The following is a 25,538-nucleotide window of genomic DNA, read 5'->3' as shown; positions in this document are numbered from 1 at the left end:
ACTCATCTAAAACCAGATACCTATTCCCTTCCACAGGGGTTTCCACCAAATACCTACGTTGAGCAAGAGTTTGCTTTTCGTGGCAATCACCATCTCAGGGGAATTAAATTTTGTCTGTTATTTACTCAGCTATGCAAATAAAAACTTGCTGTGCGGTAATAAAAGAAAAAGAAAACACATCAAATCGAGAACTCATGTAAATGACTCTCTTAAAGTTTCTGCCAGGAACGATGTGCTGTGAAATCCTGGGAGAAAGGAGCCTAGAATTTGAGAAATCAGTGTCCCCGGGTGGACATTCCCCTTGAAACTAAAAATAGCCAGTTTCCTTTGTGAACACCTGTTGCTCTAATACAATACCTTATACAGCCCAGCTAACAAGAACAACCTAGAAAACTGTCTCATGAACAACTGGCAGCAGACGCAGACTTAGGAGAGCCACACAGAACTTATCAGTCTCCCTGCACAAGATTCTGGGTGGCCAGGATTCAGCTACTCTCTGCAGCACAAGCAAGAACTATTTATTTTCCTAAAATTTACAGCAAGAGTTAAAGCCCAGCAGATTCATTTGTAGATACATAGCGGTTTTTCTTTTCTTTTTTTTTGGAGGGGGGGTGCCCCTGCAATATGTTTCCTTTTCCCCCAGACCACTTTTAAAACCACTAATGAAATGGCTACAAGGAGTTCAGAACAAGCAGATTTCGCTTTGACGAGTCCGTTTAAATCAAAATCCAGCCCTTCTGGCTGCAGAGGGCAAGCCCCCTCTCCGTGACTCTCTGTCCCAACAGTCCTCAAGAGGGGGTGGGGGGGTCCCACAACCCAGTCCTCAACTCCAAGGACAGCAGACCTGCTTCCCTCCATCCCAGTCGCCTGAGAGGAACCCACCCCATCCAGGTCGGTTCTGCGCGTCCCCTTTCCCCCCGCCCCGGGGATCGGGGCTCAGACAGGCGCCCATGTCCTCGGGACAGACGTCCGGGGAAGGCGGCCACGGGCACCGGGGACTCTTCCCAGGCTCCTCCAAGGGACCGAGAGGGAAAGCAAGGCCGGGCTTGGGGAGTCCGGCCCAGGGTGGGGGGGTCCCGCCGGGGGTAGTGAGGCTCAGCGGGCGCCCAGCAGGCGGATGGGTGGGAGGGGGAGAGCGAGGGTTGGGGGCTGGGGGGTTAGGGGATGCAGACCGTCCAGCGCCAGCATGGAAGGAAAGTCCTTGCAGTTGGAGACCCCCGTGGAGTCCGTGACGCAGGTCTTCCACAGGTTGGCCCAATAGGTGGCGGTGGTGATGACCGTGCCGTCGATGGTGGACACCTTCCAGTAGTCGGTGGGCAGCGTGGAGGACACCAGCACCCAGCCGGAGATGGAGACCATGAAGGCAATGATCTCCGACGCCGTGCTCGCCATGCCGCCCGCTGCCGCCGCGCTCGCTCTCGCGCTCCCCACTCGGCGGCCGCACGGCGACCCCCGCGCGCCCGGCCCCGCGGCTCCGCCCCCGTCGCCCCGCCCACCCGCGGACCCGGCGCTAGGGGGCGCGCGCGGACCCGGGACGCGCCCTCGGGGAGCAGAAACGGCTCGCGCGGAGCTGCTACCCGAGCTCCCCTCCAGCCTGCTGGCCCGACGCGACCCTGTGCGTCCCTGCGGCTCCCCACTCCCGGCTCGCGCATCTCGCGGCCGAGGCACCGTGGAGAGGGGCTCTCCTGTTGAACAAATTGGCAGCCGAATGTCGTCCGACCTGCTGCATCCACCCTCTTTCCCCTCCCCAGCCCTACCCATTGGCAATAGCTTGGCGTCCAGAGAATCTTGTAAAAGCAGAGCAGAAAAAAAAAAGGCTTTTTGTGTGCCCGGAAAGGACACGGCCTGCTAACGCAGCCCTTGGCCCGCTGAACTCTAAAGCTTTTCGTGCCATGCTCTTTTGGGTGACCCAGTTCGGCTTGTCAAGGAGCGATCACTGCAGCTCTGGGCTCGAAGTCAGCCTTGCCCTGAAGTTCTGCAGTTCCTTTCGGCCCGGCGGCATACGGAAGGTCACTGCAAGGAGGTGGGTGACACAGACCTCAATTCAGGACAGCGCTCTGTGCAGAGCCCAGGCTGCAAGGGGACCTTCTTTACGGTCCTGATCGTGACTGTTTCAGTCACAACGCTGGCCTGCTGATACCAATGCACTACACGTAGGACATGCATTTAAGACATTTTGCTGTGAGTTCCTTCCAGCTCCCGTTTCTGAATCTTTTCTACGATGGTCGTTTCAACTTCTCGGCGTCTTGTTTCATTTATTTATTTATTTTTACCAGCTCCACCTTTAGCATCTAACTGAGGGATAAACTCATTCCTTCATTGCTGTCTGAAAGTAAACTTAAAGATCAGGGTGTACTTTTGGCTCCAGAGGTCATTTAGGCAAAAATGAGAGAACAAAGACTGGCTTTATTATTTGTCTCTTTAAACTTATTGGTGCGAGTGTGTTCTTTTGTGTCCGACTCTTTGCAATCCCATGGATTGTAGGCCAGCCAGTTTCCTCTGTCCATGGGATTTTCCAGGCAGGAATACTGGAGTGGGTTGCATTTCCTCCTCCAAGGAATCTTCCCAAAATAGGGATTGAACCTGTGTCTCCTGCACTGGCAGGCAGATTCTGTACCACTAAGCCACCTGGGAAGTCCAAAGTTCTTGGAATGAACCTCTAAATCAGTCCTATAATAAAGCTAGTTGCTAACCCTGTTTCCTAAAGGAAATCAACCCTGAATATTCATTGGAAGGACTGGTGCTGAATCTGAAGCTCCAATACTTTGGGCACCTGATTCGAAGAGCCGACTCATTGGAAAAGGCCCTGATGCTGGAAAAGAGTGAGGACAAGAAGAGAAGGGGGTGACAGAGGATGAAATGGTTGGATGGCATCACTGACTCAATGGACGTGAGTTTGAGCAAACTCAGGGAGATAATGAAGGACAGGGAAGCCTGGCATGCTGCAGTCCATGGGGTTGCAGAGAGTCAGACATGACTAAGTGACTTAACAACAACAACCCTGTTTCACAATGCTTATGCAGGGACACTTTGGTTCATTGTGAAGAATTTCTCAATTCCCCTTTGTCACTTAAAAAAAATAAACGCATATAGAATGAAATTAGAAGTGATTTGATGTCTCTGGAGAAGAGAGAGGGTTGAATTATAGAAACATCCGAACAGATTTGGAAGGACCATTGGAGATTGTATGGACACACTCCACACTCAACACAATCATCTTATTTCTAGAGATAATATTCAGTTCACGCTCTAACTGTCAGAACTTTTAGTGCATGGCAAGGTGTGTGCTCTGGTTTTGTTTTCTACTGACCGCCTTTGAGCAAGCTTTTGTTTCTGTTGAGTCCAAATCTGTCTGTCTTTAACATCCGTGCAACTGCCATGATTTGCACTGAGAAAACACAAGTTAAGTCCTACTTTTGGGCCCTGCAGCAACTCTTGGGAAGTGTGTGTGTGTGTGTATATATGTGTGTGTGCGCGCGCGCGTGCGCTTGATCATTTCACAGCTTGTGTGAATGGGAATACTGGTGAAGACAGTTTACCTGGTGGAATGCAGACAGGGTTCCACTACTATGCTCCTCTTGGTGCCAGCTTGTCCTGCTGTGTCATCTTGGGTTTACTGGGGGATCCAGCTTAAAAATAATTTGGGAAGCACCTGCCTAACCTCCTCAGTCACCTTTGAGTATTGACAACAAGGTGTCCTCTATTCTTTTGTATGATTTGCCATTTTAAAGTGATTTTATTTTCTGGTTTCTTGCCCTCCAGCATTCTATGTTGTATTTCTTTCTGAAGAATCTGCTTTCTTTTAATCCAATTTACTGTTCAGACAACACAAGAAAGTCATAATCCGGGACATTCCCTATGGACTTTCCAAAAGTTAAAATGTGCACAGATGTTGGTTTTGTACTTTATTTCCTAGCCTTGTTTGAGTGTCTTTTCTTGTGTCTTCCTCATGGTAGTTTCTCCCTAAAATTGTTGATCCTTTTTTTGCAAGACCCTGACTTACTTTTGACACACAGTAAGTCCAGTATTGTGACCTGAAAGACTCATGCAGCTCCTAATTTATCAATAAATTGGTTATGAATGCCATCGTTTGGAACCAAAGGTACATGATTTTACAAAAACAACTGTGAAGAACAATTTGGTGTTTCAGACTAGCTCCCACAGATTTATTTAACAGATAATGTAGTTTTGCATACTGTACTTAAAATATCCACAAACCTATCATTACAGTATAGCTTTCAGAGGAAACAAATTCTAAATTCTAACTTGGACCTCCAAGGAAGACTCTCTGCTGCATCACCCGACTGTTTAAGCCAGAATCTCTGGGGGTGCCTCTGGTGGTGATTTTTCCAAAACTTGTAATGCACAGTCAGGTTGGACATCACAGCTCTGATCAGTTGAGATTCATATATATAAACAGTCGATTTAGCAAACTGGATGATTTGTATTATAGAGAAAAAGAATATTCCTTTCTTGGTTGAAAACTTTGAAAAAAGAAATACCCTTTTACTATAGAGATCATAACACACAGCTTCAACTTAAAAGGGTTGAAAATACCACAAACAACCCATAAATTATGACCCGTGTGGCAGGTCTATTAGTTCCTTTGCCAGCTGAAACAGACTAGGGTCGTTATGCCTGTGGACTTGACTAATTTTCTTTTACTTTTATCCTTTGTCTGTTCTATGAGGTTTCACAGCCCCAGACTTCTCTCCCCTGGCATGTACTGCATATTAACTATGGAGAGTGACATCTTAGAGCCCACAAGTGCCTGACTGAAGGATGAAAAATGTTAACTTTCCTTAACACCTAAAGAATATTATGTAGTGAATCAAGTATTTATTTAGAAGTGTCTTATATCTTAAGCTTTTCAAAACCAGTTAGTCAGAAGAAACCACATCATCCAACATAAGAATGTCCAAAAAAGGAAAACAGATTGAAAAGAGTCTTTTTAAAGGAAGTAATGGATAAATGACCTATTTCACTTTAAGATTCTAGAGTCCCAAATAACCTTCACAGTTAATCTGAAAACCCATTTACAGAGTACCTTTCAACTGATAAATGCTTCCTTATTTTCTTTAGGATTCAGTTTACTGAACTTTTTATGTAACTATTCATAACAAACCATTCTTAATTTAAATATAAAAGTGAATACAGTTAGAAAGTTGCTTCTCCAAATTATTCAAAATAACGTCTTAATTAACATTAACTTGGCCTTTCCAAAAAAAATAAACATTGTTTTTCTTTTCTGAGATGAATAGTACTAATTTATAATAATTTTGACATAAAGACATTAAATGGCCTGAAATATATTCTGAGCCTTTCCACATTTGAGAACTAAGCTGCTGAGACTTAACATTGGAAGTTATTTATTCGGCATTATTATGGTTGTTAAGGAAAAATAGAGGATTCCCCCACCCCACACTTGTTCAATGGGAGTGAAACCAGTTTAGCCGACTGAACCAGAGATTTGCAGAAATTCTTTACTTGAGATTCAACTCACCTGCCAAACAACACAGGTGTGCCTTTTAACAGCTCAAGGATTTTCTAAGCATCAAATTTGGTTTCAGTATACATTAGCTCCTTCTTAGATTCCGGTGAGGGGACATGCTGCTCACCAGGTGGGAAGGGACTAAAGTCCTGATAAATGTGGTATTAACTTAAAAAAAACAACTTCCCAGGAGCCAAATATTGTTACACTACCTTCAAGAAAACATTAACACTGATACTAAGATAGTAAAATAGCATATCTGTATTCTTTTCCCTTCATTTCCCCTAACACTCTTAGTTCATCTTAATGCTCTATACTAATTCTATGATACTTGTTATCTACTTAGCGTGAAAGCTATTGCGTGAGAGGAGTAGTTACAGGAATGAATACTCATGCTTATTGTTGCATCATTGATCATATAGTGTGTCTATATATACAAATTTTTTTTTGGAAATTATAAGGAAACATAGGTTTATTTTGACATCTGGTACCCTCTGAGGCTAGCTGCATCAGAAGTTAATGCTGTATATCTTAAGAGCTTGTCTTTCATACATTCATTTGAAACACTAATTTCCAATTCTTGTAACCAAACAGGACCCTTCCCCCACATCCTCTGCTGTAGCTCCTCTCTAAGCTGCTTGGATAATGGTATCTCATGCATCTTTCCTGAGTTTTTCAGATGCTAAAAACCACCAACCAAACAGAAGGAATTAACTCTGTGATAATCTTGGGCATGTAGCCCTCAGACTGCTGGTACCCAAGGACTGATTAAAATTAGGCGCCCTGTTACCTATCTCACAATCAATCCATCAGTCAGGGAACTGTGCACAAGATGACCACTTACTCTGTGGCTCTCCCCGTCTCACCCAGCTGTTAAAAATGCTTTGCTGAAACCCCTAGAAAGTTTGGGGCTTTTTAGGGCAGGAGCCACACGTCTCCTTGCATTGTCCTGAAATCAACTTTTGTCTGCTCCAAACTCTGATGTTTCCGTGTTGTTTGGCCTCACTGTGCATTGGGCACGTGAGCTTGTGCTCCGTGACTTTCTGAGGTGTATTAAGACTGTCTAGATTTCTTTTGAGCACCTGGAGTGTTGCCAGTGGCTCATAGCTGTCTTGGTGAATATGCCTCCAGTCTGGAAAGACTCTCCCTCTGGGATGCTGGGACTTCTAGGACTTGCTGGTCAATGAGCATTTTATGATATTAATTCAACCATCCGACCCAGACTGTATGTATGTATGTGTCAGTTGCTCAGTCATGTCCAAAAAGTGAGGGTCACTCTTTGTAACCCCTTGTGCTGTAGCTCACTAGGCTTCACTGTCCATGGGATTCTCCAGGCAAGAATACTGGAGTGGGTTGCCAGTTCTTCTCCAGAGGATCTTCCCAACCGCTGCCTGCAATGCAGCAGACCCAGGTTCAATCTTCCCACCTGGGTCTCCCGCATTGCAGGCAGATTCTTATCTGAGCTACCTGGGAAGCCCAAACCCAGGTAGAGCAGAAAGTAAATCTGTGTGTTTGGGGCAAATCACTTCATTTCTCTGAGTTGCAGCTTCCTCATTTGAAAAATGAAGTTATTTTGTACGGACTCCAAGCCCACTTTGAACTCTAAAAATCTCTGAGCCCATGACTTGTAATGAACATGACTGATCACAGACAAAATCAACAAGGAGAGAAAACAGGCAAGGGTTTCCCTTGGTGTCCTTGCCCCTTTCTTTTCTATTCACTTCTTGACGTTATTCTCCCTGCTTTGCTATATTTGGGCTTCCCAGGTAGCTCAGTGGTAAAGAATTCACCTGCCAATGCAGGAGACCCAAGAGATGTGGGTTCGATCCCTAGGTTGGGAAGATCCCCTGGCAGAGGTAATGGCAACACAGTCCAATATTCTTGCCTGGGAAATCCCATGGACAGAGGAACCTGGTGGGCTATAGTCTGTGGGGTCGCAAATAGTTGGACTCGACTGAGCACACACACACACACTCAGTTTGCTATGTTTATTTTTTCACAAATTATTCAAAAATTCATCATGATGACAGCAGAGCGTTAAACTAAGTGAGGGTCATTTGTGACTGCTCAGGTCAATGGCCGTGAAGTTGGTCCCAAATCCTTGCCCTGGGTACTTTTTTTAAAAATAAAACGTTTTTATTGGAGTATAGTTGTTTTACAATATCATGTTAGTTTCTGGTGTCCAGCAAAGTGATCAGCTATACATACGCATTTATCCCCTCTCTTATAGATTCCCTTTCCATTTAGGTCACCGCAGAGCACTGAGTTAGCTTTCTATTTAATACCTAGTAGTGTATATCCTTTGCTATATTTACAGGGTGTGCATGTGTATGGGTGTGTACATGGGGGTAGAAAAGATAATGTATAATGTTTGAAAAGTCTCTAAGAATAGGTTTATTTTCAATTCTTTGTTCTTGTTGTATATTAGAAGTGTGATAAAGCTCAAAACCAGTGGTTACCATGAACTTATGGTTCCAGGGGGGAGGGATAGTTAAGGACTTTGGGAAGGTCATGTACATGTACTGCTATGTTTAAAATGGATAACCAACAAAGACCTATCCTATAGCACATGGAGCTCTGCTTAATGTTACATGACAGCCTAGATGGGAGGGGAGTTTGGGGGAGAACGGATAAATATGTATGGCTGAGTCCCTTCCCTGTTCATCTGAAACTTCTACAATGTCGTTAATTGGCTATACCCCAATGCAAAATGGTTTTGGTGTTAAAAAATAATTAAAATGAAAAAAAATTGTGGTTACCAGTGGAAAGGGGGAGAGGGGCAGTAAAGATGCTGGGCAATGGGAATACAGGACATTGGGTGTAAGACAAGCTCAAGAATGTATTGTTCAGAGGAGGAACATAGAACATATTTTGTAATAAGTGGAAATGGAAATTAACCTTTAAGTTGTATAAAGAGTTAACAAGGAAAAAGTGCAATAAGTAGTTCAATTCACTTATGAAGCAGTGATGTTGGGCCGAGAACAGATGAAGGAGATGTAAAGGTGTGGGATAAAGTTCTCCCTGTGTGGCCTTGGCAGGTCACCCAATTGCTCTGTATCTGTTTTTCAACTATAAAATGAGAACAAATAATAGCTTGTTCAAAGTTATTGTGAAGATTGGAGACAATGTACGTGAAGGATCTGGAACATGGTAGATATTAAAAAAAAATGGGTACTATTCCAGTTCACTCATGCTCTTTCATTTCCCTACCTCTCTTTAAAGTTGTAAAGTTGCATTTTCCATAAAAGTGGGATTAATCAGGGTTAGACTGCAGCAAGCAAATACGAATAAACTGTATTGCAAGTCTTAATAAGAACACAGAAAGACTTTAGTAGGGTGCCAACATGGTAGGGGTTGATGCTGAGAGCAAGGGAGAGAAACTAGGAAGTGAGAGTGAGATTAGTCTTTTTTTGCGGGGGCGGGGGGAGCTGGGAGGGGTGGGGGGTGTGCAAAAGGAGGTACAACAAACATGAGAAAGAAAACTAGAATAGTTAAATGTAAAAGGGAGTGAACAACTACAAGATAAAATTAAAGTGAAAGTGTTAGTCTTGTCCGACTCTTTGCGACCCCATGGACTGTAGCCCGCAGGCTCCTCTGTCCATGGGATTCTCCAGGCAATAATCCTGGATTGGGTTGCCATGCCCACCTCCAGGGAACCTTCCCAACTCAGGGATTGAACTCAGGTCTCCCGCATTGCAGGCAGATTCTTTACCTTCTGAATTACCAGATAAGCCCAAGAATACTGGAGTGGGTAGCCTATCCCTTCTCCAGGGGATCTTCCTGACCCAGGAATTGAACTGGGGTCTCCTGCATTGCAGGTGGATTCTTTACCAGCTGAGCTAAAATAAAGGTAACAAATACAAAGTGGAAGGAGAACAAATATAAAGAGAAAGGAACAAGAAATAAGCATAAGGGATAAGAAAAAGAGATGGGAAGCCCCAGGGTGGGGATGGGAGGAAAGGGGGACCAATGTGGATGGGAAGGAGTGTGGGAGGGAGTAAGTCAGCACTGAGAAGAGAAGATGGGAGACCTGTATGCAGAAGTGGAGGGTTGTTTTCCCAGGCCTCACCTTTCTATACTGCTGCATGTAAGGGGTGGGAAGGGCCTCGTTCTAGTGGCTGTTACAGTTGAAGAGGCTTCCCCCTTCCCTGGGCCTCAGAACAGAGCTGGTAAGAAGCTGACCCCAAGCTCTCAGGAGTCCTGTGTTTACCATTTGGCTCACTTCATGGGAAAAATCTGTGGAAGTTTAAAATGAATTCTTTAGGGGTCAGAAATGAAAGTTCTTGCAAAAACATACTCATAAGCAAATAATTGTGAGCCTTTTTTTTCTTCCAAATGTGGACTTTCTCCAGTTTTTATCTAATATAAACTTACGTGGGTACCTTTCAGGTACCAGGTGCTACATTCTAAACACTGCACTCGTGTTAATAACAGTCCCAGAGTAGGTCCTGTTTTCATTCTCATTGTGCAGATGCTGAACCACAGAGAGATGTAGTAATTGGCTCTGGAAGCTGGTGGAGGCAGTTTCAGCTTAACCTGTTTAGTTCTTGAGTCTATACTCCTTTGTAGTCAGTCATTTGTCTTCTACTTCTACTAGGGTGTTGCTAGTAGAACACCCTAGTAGTGGTACTAGTGGTAAAGAACCAGCCTACCAATGCAGGTGACATAAGAGAGAGACTTGGGGTTTGATCCCTGGATTGGGTTGCCAGGCCCTTCCCAGGATTGGGAAGATCCCCTGGAGGAGACCATGGCAACCCACCTGGCAGGCTACAGTCCATAGGGTCACAAAGAGTTCAGACACAATTGAAGTGACTTCATGAGCACGCAAAGGCAATGCTTTGTAGTTCATGTATTCAGTTAATATCCACTGAGTATAAGAACAAATATAAAAAATTAAAATAATCCTACATAATCTATATTTATCTTTATCTTTTTGGAGAATGGATTTTATAACCAGAAGTGTTTGAACAGGATACCTAATTTCCTTATTTAATTTTATTACATGACTGTATCTTGTAATAGATCAATTGAAGTTCATTAATATGCTGCTTAACCATGTCCTGGACCACACTAATTCATTATATCACAGTTTATATCTAGGTCTTTTTTCTTAAAATGTTTGTGTGTGTGTGTAGCTGTCTATATGTATTGCATACATATGTATATAGATGTGTGTATGTATATGTATGTACATACACACTAAACAGTTCATTAGAGTTTTCCTTGCTATCCTGAACTGGGGGAGTTCTATGGTGTGTGTTGTTTACTGTGCATGACCTATGCTTCTTATGCTTATTTTCTGATTGGAATTTTGACCCATATTCACCAACAAAGGGTGTGCCACAATAAAACAAAGGAAAAGTGTTCCATTCAGGTGTTAGAAGGCAAGTTTTTCTCTCACTAGGTATTGCCATATTGTACCTGGAATGGCTATACCCCATGGCATGCCCACAGCAGTGTAGAATGGTTCTGGTTTTCTTATATTCTCCCCAAACTTATTTTACCTGACTACCTAATTGCTATCTTACTGTAAGACCTAAGTTTATCTCTCTCCAAAGTTCATATTCTTACACTTAAAGGATAGCACAGTCATCCAAGTTTTGAAGACATTCAAAGACAAACACTAAAAATCTCCACACATCACTGTATCCAAAGTTAAAAGAGAAGTCATTATCTGAATATTTTTTTGGTCCATCCCTATTTCTTGTTCTCTTTTGGCCTCTTTTTACTGATTATGAGAGGAGAATAGGGATGTAGGGAGAGAGAAATTTGGACTATTGCACTGAAATGTCAGGGAAACTAGTATATATGTGTGTACACATGTTTGTGATTCTATCATACACACAGACAAAGGGTGAAAGGAACAGAAGCTAAGAGATGAAAGTAGAAGGGAGACAAGAGGAACATATAATAACAAAAGATGTTTTCTCTGTAAAACATTGGTTGGGACTGAAGGTGATAAGGTAGGAGATGGTGAAGGGATTTTTAATATAAGCTTGTATGTCTGTGTGGAATGAGGCAGGAGGCAGGACCAAGGACCAGCTTCTGCTTTGTACTATTGCTGTGCCATCTCCATGTAGAGACATAGATATCTGAGCCCTGGAGATTTAACGCATCTAAACAGCAATATTAGTGCTGTTCTTATGTGTCTGGGAAGATGATGGCAGTTTGAACACAATGACTGAATTAAGCATTTGGGTCATGTCAGCATGACCGACTTCTTTGCTTTTTTCCTTTCAAGTTAAATTGTCCAAGTGTTGGAAAAGAAACTTGTAACCACAGTTTCTTCATAACCAAATAGTATGTTTTAATTGCTAGGAAAGGAAAAAAGGAAAGTGAAGTCACTCAGTCGTGTCCAACTCTTTGCGACCCCATGGACTCTAGCCCTACCAGGCTCCTCCGTCCATGGGGTTTTCCAGGCAAGAATACTGGAGTGGGTTGCCATTTAATTGCTAGGCATGACAAAAAGACAAGTTTTCTTGTCCACGGATTTTTACCTTCCATTTCCTTTACCATATCCTTGAAGGCAACTTCAACTGCCAGGGAACTTGCTGGAGGTGACTTTAAGGAAGTGATTGAAAAAACAAAGGTGATCAGAGACCATTGAACATCACTGAAACCTGGGAGGAATGACCAGCTAGGGGAATAGTGGCCTGAAAAAAGTGATAGCCAGGTGGTTGTTTTGACCTCTGGTGGGGATTTGAAGAGATTGGAGGAGCCAGTGTAAGAGGTTGGGATTCATGGCCATGAGAAGATGAAACAGCCTGGAGAGTTCACTCAGGTGTTTTGCCCACATTTCAGAAACAGCAGTATTGGTTCACTGAAACAAATTAAAATAGATTTATTGAGTGCCTACTATGTTCAAGGCATCCTTCCACGCAATGTAGACACAGTGAACCAAACATACAAAATCTCTGCCCTGAAACAGCTGACATTCTACTGGAGGAGACAAGTATTACAAGGTGAGAAAAAGGCTTAATATAGCAGATAATACGTGCTAAAGAGAAAAAATAAGCCAGCAGGGAAGGGGAATGTTGTACAAAGTGTGTGTGCATAGTGGGGGTAGGTGGGTTAAATTTTAGTTAGGCAGCCAGAGAGGCCCTCCTTAAGAAGATGACTTTTGGGTGAAGAAAGACTGGTAGAAATGAGGGAGTCAGTATTTTTAAGATGAGAGACGTAATCACATCTTAGGGCCTCTTGTTGGCCTGTAAGGCACTTTTGTGTGAATTCAAGGAATGCGCCCTGTCCCCCGGTTGGTTGTAACCCCACACCAGGGCCCGCAGCTCAGAAAGCACAGTGCTAGAGAATCCACCTGCCGATGCAGGAGATGCAGGAGACCCGGGTTCAATCCCTGGGATGAGAAGATCCCCTGGAGTAGGAAATGGCAACCCACTCCAGTATTCTTGCCTGGAAAATCCCAGGGGCAGAGGAGCCTGGTAGGCTACAGTCCATGGGGCTGCAAAGAACTGGACATGACTGGGCAACTGAGCTGCAGCATGAATTGAAAAGAATGGAATTGTATGTCAATAAGAGGGTAGACAGATAATAGACACACACCTCTTTTTGTGGCTGTTTCTGTGGAAATAGCTGTTTCCACAGAAATAGCTATTTCCACAACAGCTGTTTCTGTGTTTGACTTGGGTTTGTGAAGAGTTATTTAAAAGATCTAAAGAACAAAGCCGATGTCATGTTTTGCCTACAATTATAACTGCCACACCGCTAGGATTTTGGACATAAATCTTTCTGACAAACAAATATGCCTTGAGACAATGACTTCTCTGCATACAATTCACCCATGTAATCTTACAGAGTTAAGCAATGCTTTGCTTTCCGATCAAAACACTACATGAAAAAGTATATTGTAAACTTTTGATATCGTAAATAAAGCTTTCAGCGTTATTTTTTTTTTCTTTTTTAAAATGTATCTATAATTGAAGGATAATTGCTTTACAATGTTGTGTTGCTTTCAGCCATACATCAACGAATCAGCCATAGGTACACATACGTCCTTCCCTCTGGAACCTCCTACCCCCAGTGTAATTTGTTTAAGTAAACTGAGTGATATTTTGTTAGTTTCTATAGAGAGAAAAGCAGATAATAAAATTCTTTTATTTCCATACCAATTTTCAGATGTGATTGAGAGGATCAAATACATTAAAGCATAGATGTTAAAAACTGGATATATTATGGGTATTTGATAATTGTTTAATTTTGTTGGTCAAAAGGATAAATGACTTAAAATATTGGATGGAATGTTAAGCATAAGCTCTCAAAAACTGTCAAAGTCTAATTTTTATTTGCTGTTTCAAGTAATTTATGTTTTTAAATGATGAAAAATCATATCCTTTCATATTATAATCTTGCAACAAAAATAAGGCCTTATTTCATAATTCAAATGATCAAATTAATCCTCAAATAACTGCCCTTTTCTGATTTTTAATATTTGTATATATTGGAGCTTCTCAGGTGGTTCTAATAGTAAAGAACCTGCCTGCCAATTCAGGAGACGCAAGAGACTCAGTTTCATTCCCTGGATTGGGAAGATCCCCAGGAGGAGGAAATGGCAATATGCTCCAGTATTCTTGCCTGGAGAATCCCATGGACAGAGGAGCCTGGTGGGCTACAGTGTGCATGGGCTCGCAAAGAGTCAGACATGACTTCAGTGACTGAGCACATATACATATAGAAATAATTATCACTAAATAATTTCTCAGCAAATGGTGAGGAATCACACAATATGAAAATGCAGCGTATTTTTTCATTTGGTTCTTTTTTTCTGTTTGTAAGCACAGTTGACTACATATCCTTAACCACATAGGAAGAGCTATGTGCTAACTTAACTCACCCATTAGAATCATCAGTTTCTTGTACCCTTTTTCCTAACAGCCAATTAATTTTGACATTCAAGATGCTTGTCTTTTGCTGGTTTTGGGGGAAAACCCAGCTGGGCTCTAGGCAGTGTGCACCTTCATAATCCTACCTGTTTAAAAATGACACTATTCTTTTCTTACCACCTGGAAAGCTCTCAGGGCACAAGACTTCTTAAGGGCTGGATTTTAGACCCCCCATTTACCCGAGTGTTTGGGAACTCTCAGTGGCTCAGCAGTAACGAATCCATCTGCCAGTGCAGGAGATGTGTATAGGATGATCCCTTGGAGAAGGAAATGGCAACCTACTCCAGTGTTCTTGCCTGGAAAATCCCATGGACAGAGAAGCCTGGCATGTCCATGGGGTTACAGTCCATGGGGTTACGAAAGAGTCAGACACAACTTAGGGACTAAACAACCTCCTTGCTTACCTAATCACCGGACAGATGTGGGTCTTTCCTAACATGACTTTCTTTTTTTTTTTCATGGTGGTTATGACCATGATTCTAATTTTTACTATAATTTTTTTAAAAGCTATTTGCCGAATGTAGCATACATATTTGTAGGGAAATATTATTTCTGGCCAAACAGGATCAAAGATGAACCATATCTGTAATTACAATTCAAGATCACATTGCTTTTTTTTTTTTTAGTTTAATTAATTTATTTGGCTGTTCTGGGTCTTCACTGCTGCTCAGGCTGCTCTCTAGTTGTGGCGTGTGAGCGCAGTAGTTTCACCTCCTGGGCTCTAGAGCACAGGCTCAGTAGTTGTGACAGATAGGCTTTCTTGCTCTGTGACGTGTGGGATCTTCCCGAATCAGGGATCCAACCCATGTCTCCTGCACTGGCAGGCGGATTCTTTACCACTGAGCCACCAGGGAAACCTTCACATTGCCTTTTGAAGTATATACATTCATATTCTAAATTAAATAATCTTACATACATGAAACAGTGGAGTTTAAGTGTCATTAAATCCTCCTCCTGCTCCTAATTCCTAAGCTTGTAAAGTAATGAATATAGAATACCATTTTTATGTATGAAAAATAGAAGGTCAATGCAGCCTGGGAGGTTTGGGAGAGTTGGGTTTTTTTTTTATCATTACACCAGGTGCAATGTATGGAAATAACACTGAACTGACGTATAAAGGAGCTGGCGGCTAGCTGTAGCTCCGTTGCTACCTTGTTGATTTACGTGTACTGAACTTGGGCTTGTTTTTCCATCTGAAAAGTGATTGGGTTGTAGAGAGTCTGTAAAAATTCTGCCTCAATCCAACAATGGAGGGAGGACATGAATAATGCTGTGGAAAAATAGTTTTTCTTCCTTCCTTTGAACCGTGTGGACAAGGAAAAAACAAAAGGCATAGGGGAGACAGAGAAAGAGAAATAGGATCAAAAGGAAGGTTCAGCCTCAGAGCTAAAGTGGCAAGTGTGACAGAGTCATTGTATGCAAATGGAACCATCGGGAGTTAGAATCACTGAGAAATCTTTCTCACCGCCCCGGAGGTTTACCTTTCAGTTCTTGAATTTTGCTCAAGTTCTGTTCATCCTTACCCCAGCTGTCCCACTTCCTCCTGGTTACGGTCCCTTGCTTATGTTTGCCTATTTTATTTGGAAGCAAAGAGCAGTAACCTACAGCCTGGTCACTCCCTGCCCTCAACAGTGTTAGAAAGAAAGGCAGGGCGAGTTTCTGTCTTCCGTGCACACGGTCTGATTCCCTCAGATCTGTTCTGGGGCATTGGTGTCTGTGTTTATTTTCATGCCTGGAATTAAGCAATTTGTAGAAGGTCCCACAGCAGGTTAATGATGGGGCCCCGGTGAGCACGCACAGCTGCTGAATTCTCAGTGTGGGCCCCGGGCTGCCAGGCTACCAGGCTGCTTCACACAATGTGTGAATCACACCCTTGTCAGTTGCAGGCAACTTCCGGTGCCCAGGGTCGTGAACAAGCTTTCTCAAACGTAACAGGTCAGGGAGAGTCTGAAGACCAACTTTGAAAAATACCACATATCTCTTTCAGTTCTAAACAAGGACGTTTCATAGGGTAATAAACTGGTATTGTCAGTTGGAGGGGAGAGGAAAACTTCCAACAAACATGACATTTCATTCAAGCTCTTCAGTTAGAGATGTGATCTTGTTTTTACAGGTAATAAAGGGAAACAACTCTAGAAATTAATTCATTTCTCAGAGCCACTAGCCAGCATCTAATTTTTGGTTAGTTTTTTTTTCCCCTGATGTTTTCAATGGACTCATGTATGCCATCTGTTTCTTATCTTGTTCAGACTAGCAATTAAAAGTAATCTCTAATCATTTCATATATATTCTGCTATATTTCAGTGGTAAACAGTTCGTAAAGGTAAATTTTTATCAAAGGATCAAAATTATCCTTTGGAAACTGGATAAGAACCCAAGGAAGCATCGTCATTTGAGTTCAAAATAATAAGCATTTTCTAATCCCACAGTTTCCTTTATATAAAAAAGGAATGTGTAAAAAAAAAAAAAAAAGGAATGTGTAAATATTATTATGACAATGTTCTGGAAAGGTAGAAGCTATAACTCCCATAAGAAATAAAACCATCTTGTAATTAGCTTTTATTACCCACTTACCTTTATGTATCATTAATGCTCTTAAATAATGCAACAGCTTTCTTCCACCTGCTCATTTCTAATTGAATCTTTTTTTAACTTTTATTATAAAATCAGATTCATTTTCTAAACAGATTGATTTTGGTGTGTGAATTTTACGCCAGCAAATGTGGCATACATTTTAAAGTCATGTACCAACTGGAAAATGATCATTTTAGAGATGGTATATTGAAACATTTGTATTCCCAAATGTCTCAATAGAAATACTGAATGTGGAAATCTGACTCAACATCTAGCCCTGTCACCAAGGCTCCAAAGCCTTACTTCTGTTATTATGGTAAGATATAATTGTGTCTTCATACCCATTTTCACACAGCTGTCTCCAAATATTTTTGGTGGTTAATTGATCTGGTTTTCACTGTTGAAGAGTGATAGAAAGTTTCAGAAATGTTATGAAGTTTGGCATCAAACTTAAATGAGAGTGTTTAAAAATTGCCTTCTTGGAGTCTACAGGACTGGAATCTAGAGGGGTTCCGGATGTTGCCATAGGGGTACAACAGAACAAGGGTTTTGGCTGTGTCAAGGGCAGAGGAAGAGGAAGAGTCATGCACCTCCAAAATCCAAGAAAAAGAACATGGTCCAGGTTGTGCCCTACAGAAGAGGAGATTGAATCTTATGGTCAGAAAAGGAGGAAGCTGGACAAGATGCAGCATGGGCATTTCAAGGTGAACACACACATTGACCTTGCAGCTGGAGGGGGGCGGTGTATGATGAAGGAAACTTTTGGCTGATAACAAGGAAAAATCACCAAGATAAATCAATTATAGTACTCTGTAATCAGGGGCTTCTAGGTGGAGCTAGTGGTAAAGAACCTGCCTACCAATGCAGGAGACCTGGATTCGATCCCTAGGTTGGGAAGATCCCTGGGAGGAGGGCATGGCAACCCACTCCAATATTCTTGCCTGGAGAAACCCCATGGACAGAGAGCCTGGTGGGCTACAGTCCACGGGGTTGCAGAGAGTTGGACATGACTGAAGTGACTGAGCTTGCTTGCACGCACCTGATCATATGAGCTCATAGGTATGAGCACTTATTGGCAATTCTTAGAAACAATTTGGCAATGGGATGTAGATTTGTAGTTAAATGAAAATTGGAAATAATGCTTGGTTATTGTTGCCATGTTGGTTCCCTATCAAAAAGATATGCAGATCTTGCCAATGTCTGTTTTTTTGGCCATGAGGCATGCAGGATCTTAGTTCCATGACCAAAGATTGAACCTGTGTCCCCTGCAGTGGAATTTCAGAGTCCTAACCACTGAAGTTTGGGTTCTGAGTGACAGCCACCAGTGAGTAATCAGTTAGCAAAGTTTTAGGGATTCTCTACTCATCATTGGCTTTACTTTTAGGGGCTAGAGACCAATCAAAATGGTAGTATTTTTCCTGGGTAAGCCTTCATTGTAACCATGTACCAGCAAATTACTTCGCAGTCAGGGATCATAGAGAGAAAAGCTGGAATTTGGAATCCAAGCCAGTTACAGAGGCAAGAATAAGCTAATTAATGCCTGTGTGCGTGGGTGTGTATGTGTGTGTGTGAGTGTGTGTGTGTGTTAGTTGCTTGGTCATGTCCGACCCTTTGTAACCCGCCAGGCTGCTAGGACCTTCAAATTTGGAAGGGCACAATTGAGGTGGTGCCTGAATCTTTATATTTCGAGTACAGAATTTGGTTAAATGAGTTTTTGTTAAATAAGGGGGCCTATAGTACATTACCCCTATTGTATTTTCCTTCTATTCCTGTCACCTGAATTTATGAAGCCCACCAGCACTTCAGCCCTTCTTTGGCACATCATTCTCCTGGGAAAATGTACACAAAGCACGGGGACTCAACCTGAAGGACTAGTTGAGGCTGAGATCAGAAACCACACTATCCCCTCTATTCACAGTCACACTGCGTACAGTGCAGAGTGTTCAAAATATGAACAATTCCAGTTACGGCCAAGAAAACTCAAAACCAGCAGACAACCCCCCTGCCCATGAGAACCTATTAACTTCCCACACATAAGGTCTGAACTATATTGCTTCACCAGTCATTCTTTAAGCCAGTAGTAGAATGGAAACAGGCTTCCCAGGTGGCTCAGTGGTAAAGAATCTGTTTGCTGAGCAGGAGATGCGGGTTCGATCCCTTGGTCAGGAAGATCCCCTGAAGAAAGAAATGGCAACCCAATCCAGTATTCTTGCCTGGGAAATCCCATGGACAGAGGAGCCTGGTGGGCTACAGTCTATGGGGTCGAAAAGAGTTAGACACGACTTAGTGACTAAACAACAAAGAATGGAAACACACTCTAAAGTTGGTAGATTGTAAACAAACATTTTTTAAAATCCTATTTAATGTTTAATTTGATGTTGCTACCCAAAATAGAAAAAAATGATAACTTCAACTTATTTAACGGCAATAGTGTGGCTTTTCTCTGAAGCTACTCTGAAGAAGCAAAACGCTTTAATTAGCATTCACAATAGGGTTTAATTTATATAAACATGCCACTGGAACAACTTTTCTGAATTACCGCAGCTGTGAAATTTAAAAACTACTGGGAGCGAGTGAATTTTGTGAAACACTGTACTATGTTTCATGAGAAATTGGCGCCCTCTTTGGGATAAAGAGTGTTAAGACAGTTCAATGAGAGCTTTAAAATGCAGTCAATGGCTTAAAAATAAACACAGTTTTGTTTTAAAGATCCTGGGAAAGGAGAAGAAAGAACAGATGTGAGAGACATTGCAAAGACAGCACTAACGGGGCTGCAAGGCAAAGATTTGAGACCGGAAGGAAAAATGGCCATCTGGACGACCCAGAATTATAGATTTTCTGACAATACTACTACTTCTAATTATAATAATTACAATTATTACTGTGAATCCAGCATTGTACAAAATGCTTTATACAGAGATCAGTTTTTGAAGAACAGAATATATTTGCTTTCAATTCTATAACACTTTGACATAAATAGTTCTTTCTAAAAAAATTAAAAGACCCTAATGCTGGAAAAGATTGAGGGCAGTAGGAGAAGGGGGAGACAGAAGATGAGATGGTTGGATGGCATCACCGATTCAAGAGACATGAACTTGGGCAAACTTTGGGAGATGGTGAGGAACAGGGAGGCCTGGCATGCTGCCGTCCATGCGGCCTCAACGGGTCAGACAGGACTGAGTGACGGAACAGCAACGATTCCTAAGTTCAACAGGAATATAGTGAAACAGGGGTGGACTGATTGGCCTCTACAGCGTCCCTTCCAGCCTAAGATTCTATGATTCTACAAACATTTTCCTTCTTTTGACTTAAAAATGTTTTCTTGAACTTATTTTATTAACAAGCTACCCTGGCAGTAGATTCATATGGTAATAACAATGTGTGGGTTTTTTTTTTCTTTCCTATTGAGGGAAAACAATTCAACAAAACCAACATTTTTCTATGTGTTTTCCTGTGTAAACTTCTATGTTAATAGATAGCTGGGGATATGACTGGAATTGAAAAGAAGATACAGTTCATCTGTCATGGAGTTTAAAAATCGGGTAGAGGAGACACACACTCCTCAGACAATCCCTGCAGTGACCATAGGATTATGAGATGAGCCAGTGCTCTGGAAGGACTACTGTCCTCTGAAGCTGTGTAACAAAGGATCTGCTCTGTGCTCTGGGTGAGGGAGAACCGCCCTGAGGAAATGGGCTGGGGCTGGGGCTTCATGGAAGACGGGGGACACTCCTGTGTGGAGTAGGAGGAGAGCCCTGTCGATGGAGCCAACAGGCTGCGTGGGGCCTGTGGTGGGAGCAAGGCAGAGCGAGACCAGCATGGAGGGGCTGGTCGAGCTGGGCCTGGCGCCAGTGCTGCTGGGCCTTGAAGACGTTGCTGAGCATTTGGGTATTTATCTTTCACCTATGGTCCCTCAGGGCTTCCCTGATAGCTCAGTTGGTAAAGAATCCGCCTGCAATGCAGGAGACCCCGGTTCAATCCCTGGGTCGGGAAGATCCCCTCAGGAAGGGATAGGCTACCCACTCCAGTATTCTTGGGATGCCCTGGTGGCTCAGCTGGTAAAGAATCTGCCTGCAATGTGGGAGACCTAGGTTGGGAAGATCCCCTGGAGAATGGAAAGGCTACCCACTCCAGGATCCTGGCCTGGAGAATTTCATAGACTGTAGTCCATGGACTCACAAAGAGTTGGACAGGACTGCACGACTGTTTCTTCTCTTTCTTCTTCTATGGTGCCTCAAGGCCTGAACTTTGTTGAGTTTTTCAGAGCTGCCCAATGAGAGTGTGGCCCCTGCAGGTAAGACCTAGGACTTCCCAGCCTTCACATCCTACAGGGTATGCAAGTAGTAAATGCTGTTTTTTTGTTTTGCTTTGTTTAGTCGCTCAGTCGTGTCTGATTCTTTGTGACCCCACGGACTGTAGCCCACCAGGCTCCTCTGTCTATGGGATTTCCCAGGCAAGCATACTGGAGTGGGTTGCCATTTCCTTCTGCAGGGTATCTTCCCAACCCAGGGATCAAACCTGAGTCTCCTGTAGGCAGGTTCCTCACCACTGAGCCACATGGGAAGCCAGGGAACCTCCTGTATCTGGATGTAATCTGTTGCTCATTTGCTCTCATTGCATTAAATTAGTCTTGCGGGTAAGGAGTACTCATCACGCATCGATGCTATGACACTTCTGATCTAAGCTAAATAAGGACAAAAATCCCTCCTCCCCTCAGACAGAAGGAGCTGGGATGAAAATCAGGGAATATGACCCCAACCCCCTCCTTCCCTGGTGAATATTCACCCCTTTATTTGTACACCCCTCATAACCAGCTTGCCGAAGAAACCCAGGGCAGCAGCTCCTCACTCTTCTGCCCACTCTTCCTCTGAGAGCGTATTCTTGCTTAGATAAATTCTCACTTTACTTTGTTAACCTCCCTGCTTCATCTCTGTATTCTTTCTACAATGAAGCAAAAACCTTAAATTCATCAAGAACATTTTCATAATGGTCATTAAATATATCGAAATCCTCATTTGAAAATGAAAACGGCCTTAGAATGCAAAATAAAGAACTAGGTTACCCCTGTTATATTCTAATTTGAAGTTCACCATATTTTAACATGTAATCGAGATGATCATTTTTCACTTATCATAAGAGTAAAGTGGTTGAAGGGCAAGGGATGTTTCTAGGAACTTAGTATATGAACTTAGATAAGTGATTTTCTTTATCTTCTATTTTTAAAGAAAGAAATGTATGAAGGAAAACAGTGTATGGGGATGGATGTTAACTAGATGTATTATGGCGGTCATTTACAATATATACAAATATCGAGTCATTATATCATGCATCTGAAACTATTATACCTCAAGAAAAAAGAAAAAAAGAAAGTAATTCTTTGTTCCTATTACAATGAGATATTGGGCTTCCCAGGTAGCTCAGTGGTAAAGAATTCGCCTACAATGCAGGAGATGCAAGAAACCAGGGTTTGATCCCTGGGTCGGGAAGATCACCCAGAGAAAGAAATGGCAACCGACTGCAGTATTCTTGCCTGGAAAATCCCATGGACAGAGGAGACTAGGTGGGCTACAGTTCATGGGGTAGCAAAAAGGTGGACATGATTGAGCATGCACACACTGTTAAGATAGTGAGTTCAGGGAAATAACTGTAGTGAAACATACAGATAGAATAGTCAGAAATAAATAGTATGAGATTCTTGAGACATACAAGCTGTTTTCATTGGACTTCCGTGTAGCAGGCATTCTCCTTTGTGTAAAAGGGTGTAACGAGTGTATGAACTCGGAAGCTCCCCTTTACGTGAGAAGATAGAGACATGTTGTTCCTTCAGACTGGAGGGAACACGGACATCAGTCTTTCTTGGCAGCCTCTACCCAGCTTGCCAACCCAGGTGGATTTGCCTGCCCTCGACTCCGGTAACGCAATAGTCTCTTTCCTTCCGGTAAGGATTGCCTGACCACTTTACACCCTGCCCTGAGTCTTTGTCTCATGCCAGTCATAAATATTGTGGTTTAAGCACAAAGAATTTTAACATCCCTCACATCCCAAAATAAACAGCAGTTCTGGAAATGTCATAGGGCTTTCATTGTACAGGAAGTGAATTTAAATAACTCAGGGGAAATTGTGGAAACTTTCTGATGCTCCCCGCCTCCCTCCAGTTTTCAAGAACAAACAAATATAAGTGCTTGGAAATAACAGTTTCTAGTTGATGTGAATGGACATTAAAAATCATTATATGAATGTGGCCTGTCATTTAGTATATGAAATTTATGCACTGTAGTATCTTTTTTAAGTGTAACAAACTCAGTGTTTTAAATAATCCAAGTGTCCTTCCATAACAATTATAGTGGATTTGACTCTAGGATAATTTACAATGTTTTCCTCACCATAATTATCAAAAACAGTACCAAATGATCAGATCTAATCAGTTAGTTTTAAGGGACAGCTATCTCTTGCTAGACTGAGAAACAACAATGTTAAACACAAAACTATTTGCAACAAATAATAACAAAATCAGAATCCCAACTGTATCTATTATTTGTATATGAGCCCTGGGTATGATCAGGGATTTTTTCACACTTCATGCAGAGAAGTAGGAAAAGAAAAAAGATTTTCAGTGTCCTCCAAAAGAACTTTCAGGGCATGGAAAAGGGCCACTTGTGCATGAATGCTACTTCACGAAGCCAAAAATAATAAAAGTTACAGGAAAGTCAGGTGACTAAATTATTCCAGCCTGGAGGCAGGCTCACTTAGAAGCTAGGAATTCCTCTGTGAAAGACTGGAGTTCCCAGTGCCCTTGACGGCAACAAAAAATAAAATATTAATAAGGCTAATGTTTCCTAACAATTCCTTTCAAGTCCTGTTTTCTGTGAAACATGGCATATTCTTTTGACAGAAGGATGCTTACTCCAATTAGTTGGAAATCTCACTTGCCCTGGAAGAAATATTTCATGAAATCTGATGGAAACATTCCCAATCACTGGAAAAGAAAGCACCTCTAACTTACTGGTTGAAGAAATAAATCCATAAGCAAAGCAAGAAGAGATTTTAATAGTATCTATTGAGTTTCCAGGTCTGTACCATGAAGACTGGGCTTCCCAGGTGGCTCAGTGGTAAAGAATCCTCCTGTAATGCAGGAGATGTGGGTTTGATCCCTGGGTCTGGAAGATCCCCAAGAGAAGGAAACAGTAACCCACAAGTATTCTTGCCTGGAGAGTCCCATGGACAGAGGAGTCTGGAGGGCTGTAGTCCATAGGGTCGCAAAGTCGGACACGACTGAGTGACTGAACATGCAACATGAAGGTTACTACTGAGATTAAAGGAAATCTTTGGAGATTCGTCTCTTACTGGAACAGAACTCCCTGCTTTACATAAAGTAATAGGAACTGACTGAAGCACTTATGCCTAATGAATTTGATAATTTTCATATGGACCCCAACCGTTGAGAGGTCAAGATGGCAGCTCACAGGATTTAAGCACAAGTAAGGACCATGACGTTACCCAGAGGCAGCTGGTTTGTAAAGGTTCTATGGTATAAGTTAATTCTAGGGTTCTTACCTCATAAAAATGGACAGTGGTGTTTAAACTCCAAGACAATTGTTGTAGCATTAAAATAAGTATGTTTTGAAACTTAGAGAAGTAATGTTGCACTTTAATTTTATAAAATATGACCATGGAATTATTTCTAAGCCTAGCTTTCCTTTTAGTAGCCATTAGAGTAAGTAAGAAATAAACCTTTTGGAATTTCAAGCTTATTAAATAATTTAATGCTTTAAAGTAAAAATCCTAATGCCAGCATTTGAGAACTTTTTGCTGATTCTGTCAAGATAAGAAAAATTTAAAAAAGTAAAAAAAAAAAAAAAAATTTAAATCGATTTACTGAAATAAGGAAATTTTCTAATGTTGGATATTCTATACATGCCAGACACTGTGCTAAGGGCTTTGTAAACATTATTAAATCTAATTCTCAAAACAACTCTGAGGCAAATATCCCCATTTTACAGATGAGTAAACAAAAAATGAAACCATGATTCCGCTCCAGGCACTTTCTTAGGTTAAAATGTCTACCATTCTTTCTATCATGCTAGTTGTTTTTATCACTGAAGAAATGCTTTGATTAAACTTTAATTTCTGGAAGATTAATTTTTATGATAATTTCTTTAATAGTCCTATTTTTTAACCCTTCTTTTAAAACACACAAAAATGGATTTTGTTACTGTGGGGTCATTTCATATAAGATATGTATTTAAATATTAAAAGTTGCTTAAATCATGCATATATAACATACCATATGGGAAATCTATTTTAATATGTAATATTTTGTGCTAAAATCTATCTACATGGGCTGAAAGCTTTTATTAGTCTAGAACACAATCTGGTGTTACTTCTGATTTTATTCACATGATTGTGTCTATTATCAGGCACGTGGATACACTCGAGCACATGAACGCATGTTCATCTATGCACATGTGCAGACACACACATTATTCTTCAAACTATATTTTGAAGGAAAACAGAGGCATAATTATAACAACTCTTTCTCTGCTCTTTAGACGTCCGTCTGCTTATACTATCTGATTTTC

At 41.9% G+C, this 25,538-nt stretch overlaps 1 protein-coding gene across 2 annotated transcripts in view; it reads right to left on the bottom strand.

Annotated features, from left to right (window-relative positions):
* CLDN10 (claudin 10) overlaps positions 1–25,538 on the bottom strand; it is a 91,829-nt gene that overhangs the window by 18,990 nt on the left and 47,301 nt on the right. Inside the window, exon 1 of one of the 2 annotated variants that reach the window (XM_043891835.1) lies at positions 1,173–1,477. The exons of the other annotated variant lie outside the window; for it this stretch is intronic. Coding sequence (XP_043747770.1) covers positions 1,173–1,392 — 220 coding nt within the window. The 5' untranslated portion in view covers positions 1,393–1,477. Of the gene's footprint in view, positions 1–1,172; positions 1,478–25,538 lie in introns of those variants that run through there. 2 annotated transcript variants of the gene reach the window in all.

This window comes from Cervus elaphus, chromosome 30 (assembly GCF_910594005.1).
Source record: "Cervus elaphus chromosome 30, mCerEla1.1, whole genome shotgun sequence".
NCBI classification, from domain to species: domain Eukaryota; kingdom Metazoa; phylum Chordata; class Mammalia; order Artiodactyla; family Cervidae; genus Cervus; species Cervus elaphus.
Note: the sequence above shows the minus strand (reverse complement) of the source record. Positions and strands in the feature narration are given on the sequence as shown.